The sequence below is a fragment of the Triticum aestivum genome, chromosome 1D (assembly GCF_018294505.1).
Source record: "Triticum aestivum cultivar Chinese Spring chromosome 1D, IWGSC CS RefSeq v2.1, whole genome shotgun sequence".
Lineage (NCBI taxonomy): Eukaryota > Viridiplantae > Streptophyta > Magnoliopsida > Poales > Poaceae > Triticum > Triticum aestivum.
In genome coordinates this window covers 487,729,948-487,739,650 of record NC_057796.1, presented here as the reverse complement: position 1 = coordinate 487,739,650, position 9,703 = coordinate 487,729,948, and the positions used below count along the sequence as shown (strand labels likewise).

Sequence of the window (9,703 nt, the reverse complement as noted above, 5' to 3'; positions counted from 1 at the left end):
TTCTTTCGATATTGATGGTTGGTCGGAAGAAATCGACGATGGCCCAGGTACACATTCTTCCTGCATTTGTCCAGGTATATACTTTCAGTGTCGTCTAAATAGTGCGTGCATGCATGGTATCCCTTGTTTGTCTGTCCTGAAAGGTTACTGAGAGCGGGCCAATCATTGATGGTTACAAACATCAACGCGTGCAGGTTAAATTCCTCCTGTTTGTGCTCATCCCACGTACGTACACCATTTCCATTCCACAGCTGTAAAAGTTCTTCAACTAATGGCCTTAGGTACACATCAATGGCGTTGCCGGGTTGCTTAGGGCCTTGGATGAGAACTGGCATCATAATGAACTTCCACTTCATGCACTTCCAAGGAGGAAGGTTATACATACATAGAGTCACGGGCCAGGTGCTGTGATTGCTGCTCTGCTCCTCGAAAGGATTAATGCCATCCGCGCTTAAACCAAACCATACGTTCCTTGGGTCAGCTGCAAACTCAGCCCAGTACTTTCTCTCGATTTTTCTCCACTGCAACCCGTCAGCGGGTGCTCTCAACTTCCCGTCTTTCTTACGGTCCTCACTGTGCCATTGCATCAACTTGGCATGCTCTTCGTTTCTGAACAGACATTTCAACCGTGGTATTATAGGAGCATACCACATCACCTTCGCAGGAACCCTCTTCCTGGGGGCTCGCCGTCAACATCACCAGGGTCATCTCGTCTGATCTTATACCGCAATGCACCGCATACCGGGCATGCGTTCAGATCCTTGTACGCACTGCGGTAGAGGATGCAGTCATTAGGGCATGCATGTATCTTCTGCACCTCCAATCCTAGAGGGCATACGACCTTCTTTGCTGCGTATGTACTGTCGGGCAATTCGTTATCCTTTGGAAGCTTCTTCTTCAATATTTTCAATAGCTTCTCAAATCCTTTGTCAGGCGCAGCATTCTCTGCCTCCACTGCAGCAATTCCAGTATGGTACCGAGCTTTGTGTTGCCATCTTCGCAATTGGGGTACAACCTTTTTTTGTGATCCTCTAACATGCGATCGAACTTCAGCTTCTCCTTTTGACTTTCGCATTGCGTCCTTGCATCGACAATGACCCGGCGGAGATCATCATCATCGGGCACTGGTTCCTCTTGATCTTCAGCAGCTTCCCCCGTTGCAGCATCATTGGGCACATCGTCTGGTTCCTCTTGATCTTCAGCAGCTTCCCCCGTTGCAGCATCACCGTATTCAGGGGGCACATAGTTGTCATCGTCCTCTTCTTCTTCGCCGTCTTCCATCATAACCCCTATTTTTCCGTGCCTCGTCCAAACATTATAGTGTGGCATGAAACCCTTGTAAAGCAGGTGGGTGTGAAGGATTTTCCGGTCAGAGTAAGACTTCGTATTCCCACATTTAGGGCATGGACAACACATAAAACCATTCTGCTTGTTTGCCTCTGCCACTTCGAGAAAATCATGCACGCCCTTAATGTACTCGGAGGTGTGTCTGTCACCGTACATCCATTGCCGGTTCATCTGCGTGCATTATATATAATTAAGTGTGTCAAAAACCATTACAGAACACCATGAATAGATAATTAAGTGATCAAATTAATAGAAGTTCATCATCACATTAAAACCAAAGTACATACATAGTACTCATCTAACAACATATAGCTCTCCAGAGCATCTAATTAATTAAACCATACATTGAAACTATGTAAAACATTTCAATGCGAAAACAAATGCGATCATAATCGCAACCAAGGTAACAATTGATCCAACGGTATAATGATACCAAGCCTCAGTATGAATGGCATATTTTCTAATCTTTCTAATCTTCAAGCGCATTGCATCCATCTTGGTCTTGTGATCATCGACGACATCCGCAACATGCAACTCCAATATCATCTTCTCCTCCTCAATTTTTTTTATTTTTTCCTTCAAGAAATTGTTTTCTTCTTCAACTAAATTTAACCTCTTGACAATAGGGTCGGTTGGAATTTCCGGTTCACATACCTCCTAGATAAATAAAATCTATGTCACGTTGGTCGGCATAATTTTCATAAACAATAAATGAACCAATAGTTATAAAGATAATATATACCACATACGAATCATAGACAGGACGAGGGCCGACGGGGGCGCATACCAAAACCATCGCACTATATAATAACAAGCAATAAAATAGTAAGAAAATTAGACAAGTATCTATCTAAAGTAAGAATTTTTTTCTTTCAGAAAAAGATAAGAACAAGAGGCTCACCACGGTGGTGCCGGCGACGAGATCGGCGGAGGCGATCGACGGCGGTGAAGACGGGAATGGGACGTGACGGGCCGCTAAACCTAGACAAATCTCGAGGAAAATGGAGCTTTGAGGACGAGCTTCGAGAGGAGAAAGCTTAACTAGTGTGGCTCGGGCATTTCATCGAACACCTCATGTGCATAGGAGGTGAGCTAGAGCACCACAAAGCCCTCCCCTCGCCGGCCAGAGAAAAACATAGCACTGGAGTGCTCTGCTCGCGGGCGAGGGGTATATATAGGCACCTCATTGGTCCCGGTTCGTGGCATGAACCGGGACTAAAGGGCAGCCTGTGGTCCCTGTTCAAGCCACCAACCGGGACCAATGGTGGTGGGCCAGGAGCGAGGCCCATTGGTCCCGGTTCGTCCCACCAACCGGGACCAAAGGGGCCAGACGAACCGAGACCAATGCACCCACGAGGCCCGGCAGGCCCCTGGCCTCACGAACCAGGACCAGTGCCCCCATTGGTCCCGGTTCTGGACTGAACCGGGACTAATGGGCTAACCTGGGCTGACCCGGCCTGAACCAAAGCCCTCTTTTCTACTAGTGTTTCTACATATTTCAACAAATGACCACACTCGGAGCAAAATGAGTGAATCAATACTCTAAAATATGTCTATATACATCCGTATGTAGTAGTTCATTTGAAATATCTAGAAAGACAAATGTTTAGGAACAGAGGGAGTATTTTGGAATATTGCATCAACTTGTCTAAGTTGTTGTACATGCAGACTGGGAGATCCCTTGGGCGAAATCTGCTTGCATGGTGTCAAACAACACCAATACGTGCTAGACTGAGAACAGGGTTATATTTTATTTGCCTTTTAGGGGAAGAGAATAGCACAACTGCACAACTCATTCAGTGTCACCACTGGTTTGTAGTGAAGATTGTTTGTGTGATGCCATGCAGGTTCAGTGTGCATCAGCATCGCTCTGAACGCCCCACAGTGTGTTGTTTATCCTTTGTTCCGAGTAAACTGTCCATGACCATTATTATTGTTCTGCCTCGAGCTCCTGACGAGACTGTTATACCATCATCTTACTGTCAATCCAGGTGGTTGCCCGACTGAATCAATTTCTGAAAGTTTATGAAGCAGGTTGTTAACCTTACAAATTCATGAAAGTTTCTAAAAGATAGGTTTCTAAAATTATGAAGTTTCTAAAACATAAGTTTCAAAAGCTCAAAAACTCATGAAAGTTTCTTGACAATCCCGAAAGTTTCAAATTATGAAAGCAGGCATAAGAATTTCTGAAAGCCCGCGGTCCAAGTTTTGAGCTCCCAAAAAGAAAAAAGAATTTATCTAAAATGGAATTTTTCTAATTTATTTAGGACGATCAGAATTGACCCTGCAGGTCAAGGAAACCCCTCATGAACATAGTATAGTTAAAATGGCTACGCTTACCACATGGCAGGTGGTGGACAGCCCTTTATCTTGATGAGTATTTGAATCTTGACAGAAGGAGAAGAAAGAAACGAAAAATGGCTACGCTTGACTTCAGACCTTCACCCTGTTTCATAATCTAGTGCTTCTTCAGATTCATCTCAATTTTGAGGACTCGACATTGTAGTATTAATTATCCATGTACCACAGTACCACAACAAAACATTAGGTAACATGAGCTATGTGGTCTTCATCTGAGTCGTTTGATGCGAACCCAAGAAAATAACAGTCTGGCATTTCCCAGTAAATTGATTTTCATTGGTTGTTTGATTTTTGCAGGAGTGTACTGCCCAAGTGATTTTACTAACTAGACGACGAATCTTCCTGGCTATTTAACCCAACAAGTAAATTGGCATCCAATTGTATTTATAGTAAAAAAAAGAAAAGGTATAGGTATATCAAACCAGAAAGATCTGTCATCCAGGAAGTGACTTGAACATGACAGTTCTTGCTCAACCTAGTAGTATTTCTAACTTGAACAAAAATTAGTGTTGGGGTTTTTATAGCAAAACAAATAAATGACAGGAATATTAAGCTGGAATGTAATAGTTTGATAAAATGATAAACAGTGACGAATGCTGTTCAGAAAAATAATAACCCAGGAAATCATTGAAACGGCAATGGTACTGGGACAGAAAGATGCTTTCTTTTGCATAATTTGTAACACTAGCCTCAATTAATTTATTCACCCGAGCATTCAACACATGGGTACAATTATTCTATCACACAACAGGATCCTTCAAAATCTAAAGCCAGGAATGTAATGCTACACTGTAAAACGGAACTAAAACAAATATATATGGTATTCATGCGATTTCCCACACAAAAGATAAAAATGCATGTTTCATGGAAATGCGGCCTTTAGGCTCTTGGCTAATTCTTCTAGCTTCTTCAATCCTTCTTCAGGAGAACCAGATTCGCCCAACTGTCTCACCATTGCGCTACCGACGATCACACCATCTGCACCCCAGCCCGCGATCTGCAATTTTTGTAGACAATATTGAAGCAGCAAGCTTGTCAAAGATTGCGCAAACAAAGGAGTATAAAACAAGATATTTTGCTGAGCAGGAGAGTTGCTGGATATGATTTACCTGCTTCACCTGCTCTGGAGTCGACACTCCAAAACCAACAGCAACAGCTTTATCTGTGACCTATAATAACAAGCAGACAATGTTCTATAAGCATCGTTGAACAAGATGTGCATTGCACAATAAGCTAGCAGACCAAAACTAGTTCCTGAGTTGACAATAAAGAAAAGACTTAGCAAACCTGCTTGATTTCCTTGAGAAGAGCTTCCACCTTGAAACTTACGTTTGCACGGGTGCCAGTAACTCCAGTAGTGCTTACCTGAATAGCAAATATTACTGCAACTTAGCAAGTAGCATATCATGTAACTGGTTATGCTCAAACAGATTCAGTAGAATCACAAATGCTCAACCTCAACAATGTCAATTCCATTTAGCGTACATTTTATTATATTTTCAGTTTAGCAATTAGCACAGCTAGCACCAGGATACATGTCAGCACAAAAGCATGTCAAGCCAGCCTCTGTTGAAGAGAAAAAAACATGACAGGGCAGAAGCATGTGCCTTTCTTATGTTTATGAAGTCAACTTCAGATGACAAATTCCGTCAACAAATTTTAAAATGACAAAATACCGTACTCTTGTTAAGTTATAAAAACACTACGCTGGCCATTATGAGAACTTTCTTATTAGCAATAAGAAGAATGTGCTATACCAGAACAGAGTTTAAGGGAGCAAAAATAATTTGGAGTTCTGGACACTTACAAGATAAACAAATCCTTCTGAAGCCTTTGTAATTCTCTCCATTCTCTCTGTTGGTGTAGTTGGTGTTGTTAGTAACACCTGCAGGAATTCATGCAAATGAAATAACTTATAAGACATAACAAAATTGATGTAAACAGCTGCACAAACAAAAGAGGCATCTTCAATATTCCAGACTAATCAGAACCTGACGAGTATTACGAAGTTTAAAATTACAGCAAAGCAATGAGCTAATAAGCATAACTTGTCATTCTGCATCAGCGCTTAAATAATAAATATCAAACAGGGTCTTTCTTCAAAGATAGAGAGTTAATGATAATATTCAACCCTATTTGGTTTAGACACAAAAATGGATAAAAGGAAATAGTTATAAAGGTAGGATGCATGATAGATGATAATGCCAAAGAGAGCCTACCAGCTCTAGGTTGTTCTTGGCAGCCTCGCTTCTCAAAATATCTGTCTCTTCCAGAGGAACATCAGGTACCACAAGACCTGCAGCATGGTAATAAATATGTAACTTGGTTGTTACAATGAGAACATAACTTTACAACAGCAAGAAAGTGCCACATTGCTAATATCACTGTGCGTCGTGTAAAATATAGTTGTGCGTATCTGTCTATGCTGTTACACAACTTTTTAATCCTCAATCGTCTACCTGAAACCTTATGCACTACAGCACTAGTAAAACTAAGATATGCAGGATAAACAATGCCATGTTTCAGAATTCAGATAATTAACAAGGCGACCATATGAGTAGAAATGGCATTTCAATGTAGAAGAACATCACTGAACCTATGGAAAACTATAAGGGCATTACCATGTACACCGGCTTCTTTTACAACGGACATGAAGTTGGCGACACCACGCTTCAGAATCGGGTTGTAATATGTGAAAAGCGCAAGAGGGCAGGACAGCTCAGGCACCACCTCTTTCACCATGGAGATAACATCCTCAAATGTGGTGCCCTTTGTCAGCGCGCGTGTAGCTGAAGCCTAAAAATGATGCAATAAAAAATTAATGTTAAAATGTGTAAGCTGAACAACATGAATACTACAGACAGAAGACAATACTAGATGTGTATGTAACATTGTAGCGTACCTGAATAACAGGGCCATCAGCCAACGGGTCAGAGTACGGCACGCCCAATTCGATCACATCAGAACCACAGGCATCGAGAACCTTCAGCGCCTTCGCCGTGGTCGCCAGGTCGGGGTCACCGGCGACGATGAACGGGATGAACGCGATCTGAAAGTTGCAAACACCATCAGAACACAAAAATTATGGCAGCTGTATCTAGTTATGGTGGAAACAGATCGAATCACAGAGCAGGTAACATATAAATATCACATCTGAGGGATCTATTTAGTACTGTATATATTAATCTTTTAGCACAGACGAACACATGGATAACTACAAGTTGCAGAGTAAAGTAAACATGGCCACTAAGACAACCATTATACTAAAATAGAATTATCTTTTACTGGCACCATGAGGATGGCCATCCTCCGCGGCCTAATCGACGGAATCAAAACACGCGCAGACTTCGGGGCGGTAAGAATTATCTTTACCTTGCCCTGCTCCTTGAGGTTGGTGAAAGTGCCCGAGATGGTGCGCTTGTCCCCGGCCACGGCGGGGGCGGGGGCGGCGGCGGTGGCGGACGCCCTGATGGCGGCCACTGGGCGCGCGGCCCCGCGGAGCGCGACCCTCCTCGCCGCGGCGGCGCGGCCCCTCGGCACCGCGGAGGCGGCCGAGAACGAGGGGGACGACGCCGCCGCCGCCGAGGACGCGGCGAGGGCGGGGGAGGCGGAGGCCTTGAGCGCGAACGCCATCAGGGGAGGGAGGAAGGGGTCGACGGCGGCGGCGGTGTGCGCGCGGGGTGTTCGACGCCGGGCGGGTTGGACTGGCTGGCTGGGACAGGCGGCGATGTGGCCGTATTAATAAGTTGTCAGTGTGGGTTGGTGATAGGGCGCGCCAGCCTAGTTGGTGAGGCGAGGCGGATGCGTCGACCCGGCGCCGGCGGGTGGGCCCGGGGCGTCAGCGAGCCGGTTTTGACCGGCACGTGTGGCGTGGATGGCGTTTTACGTGGTGCTGCTCGTAGAGTAGGCGATGGGCGCCGGTTCTCCGCCGCCGCTGCGGTGCCGAGGAAACATCCTCGGAAGAAGCCGTCGCCTCGCCTCTCCGATCCGTGTGATGTGATGTGATGGACCCGGCAAGACATTTTGTACTTCCTTCGTAAAAAAATATAAAAGCGTTTAGATATATGTGGATACGAGGTATGAAGTGTGTCGGTATTGTCATGGCCATTTTCGATTGGTGGAAGTGACATCGCTCGAAGAGGTGTTGCGTCTTTTGGTCTCAGCTTCTTTGCGTGGCAGCTAATGTTGTTTCCAATATTGGTTGTCATTCATGAGATTAATGTTGTCCCCAAATAGCCGCGATTGATTCTGTAACTAATGCTATTTCCAAGATTATCTACAGTTAATGCAACTAATACTGGTTCCGGATAATTGCAGTTATTAGATATTCCATTATGGACTACATATGAAGTAAAATGGATGAATATACACTTTAAAATATGTGTATATACGATACTACAAATTAGGGAGGTAGCATCATACACTAATATCATATGCATGATGCTAACTTATGATACTACCCATTACAAGCAGCCTTAGATCGACGGTTGTGTGTTGCACACATCATTTGGGCACAGTGGCGGAGCCAGGAATTAAAAAACAGAGGGGCAAATGACTCAAAATTTTGATAACAGGGGCCAAATTACCGTAATACATGTATTCTACCTAAATTATACATTGTTCATCTCCAAATTAGGACTAAATCAGGGATGTTAGGGGGGGCAGGGCCCCTGCTGGTCCCCCTGTCTCCGCCACTGTTTGGGCATCTCCAACAGGTTGTGTGTAAGTCTTATTTGTAAAATGATTATGTTATCGACCAACCAGCTAACATACAACTATTCAAATGAGTTATATCTAAGCCTTCTAATAGAAGGTGAAAAACAATTGTAATTGCTCTCTATTTCACCTTCAAGCTTGTGCAAGTGTTGTTGGTTAATTTTTACGTATGATACGTCTCCAACGTATCTATAATTTTTGATTGCTTCATGCTATATTATCTTCTGTTTTGGACATTATTGGGCTTTATTATTCACTTTTATATTATTTTTGGGACCAACCTATTAACCGAGGCCCAGCCCAGAATTGCTGTTTTTTTGCCTATTTCAGAGTTTCGCAGAAAAAGAATATCAAACGGAGTCCAAACGGAATGAAACCTTCGGGAACGTGATTTTTGGAACGAACATGATCCACTAGACTTGGACCCCACGTCAAGCAACCAACAGGGAAGCCACGAGGTAGGGGGCGCGCCTACCCCCCCCCCCCCTAGGCGCGCCCTCCGCCCTCGTGGGCGCCCTGTTGCTCCACAGACGTACTCCTTCCTCCTATATATACCTACGTACCCCCAAACGATCAGATACGGAACCAAAAACCTAATTCCACCGCCGCAACCTTCTGTACCCACGAGATCCCATCTTGGGGCCTGTTTCGGAGCTCCGCCGGAAGGGGCATCGATCACGGAGGGCTTCTACATCAACACCATAGCCTCTCCGATGAAGTGTGAGTAGTTTACCTCAGACTTTCGGGTCCATAATTATAAGCTAGATGGCTTCTTCTCTCTTTTTGGATCTCAATACAATGTTCTCCCCCTCTCTCGTGGAGATCTATTCGATGTAATCTTCTTTTGCGGTGTGTTTGTTGAGACCGATGAATTGTGGGTTTATGATCAAGTTTATCTATGAACAATATTTGAATCTTCTCTGAATTCTTTTATGTATGATTGGTTATCTTCGCAAGTCTCTTCGAATTATCAGTTTGGTTTGGCCTACAAGATTGGTCTTTCTTGCAATGGGAGAAGGGCTTAGCTTTGGGTTCAATCTTGCGGTGTCCTTTCCCAGTGACAGTAGGGGCAGCAAGGCACGTATTGTATTGTTGCCATCGAGGATAACAAGATGGGTTTTTTTTTATCATATTGCATGAATTTATCCCTCTACATCATGTCATCTTGCTTAAGGCGTTACTCTGTTCTTATGAACTTAATACTCTAGATGCATGCTGGATAGCGGTCGATGTGTGGAGTAATAGTAGTAGATGCAGGCAGGAGTCGGTCTACTTGTCT

General features: G+C 44.0%; 1 protein-coding gene across 1 annotated transcript; it reads right to left on the bottom strand.

Moving 5' to 3' along the window:
• Nucleotides 1–4,353: 4,353 nt before the first annotated feature.
• Nucleotides 4,354–7,472, bottom strand: LOC123183324 (tryptophan synthase alpha chain). The gene is made up of 8 exons (XM_044596108.1): nt 7,081–7,472; nt 6,611–6,757; nt 6,330–6,504; nt 5,928–6,004; nt 5,516–5,593; nt 4,996–5,073; nt 4,818–4,877; nt 4,354–4,705 (listed from the first exon to the last, which is right to left on the bottom strand). The coding sequence occupies exons 1-8, from the start codon at nt 7,339–7,341 to the stop codon at nt 4,571–4,573; spliced, it is 1,011 nt and encodes a 336-aa protein (XP_044452043.1). The 5' UTR covers nt 7,342–7,472; the 3' UTR covers nt 4,354–4,570.
• Between the last annotated feature and the right edge of the window lie 2,231 nt (nt 7,473–9,703).

Coding starts and splice junctions, on each gene's coding strand:
- LOC123183324 (XM_044596108.1), bottom strand. CDS start 7,341: ATGGCGTTCGCGCTCAAGGCCTCCGCCTCCCCCGCCCTCGCCGCGTCC. Junction 5,594..5,927: donor CCAAGAACAACCTAGAGCTG/GTAGGCTCTCTT, acceptor GAATTCCTGCAG/GTGTTACTAACAACACCAAC. Junction 4,878..4,995: donor TTCTCAAGGAAATCAAGCAG/GTTTGCTAAGTC, acceptor TTGTTATTATAG/GTCACAGATAAAGCTGTTGC.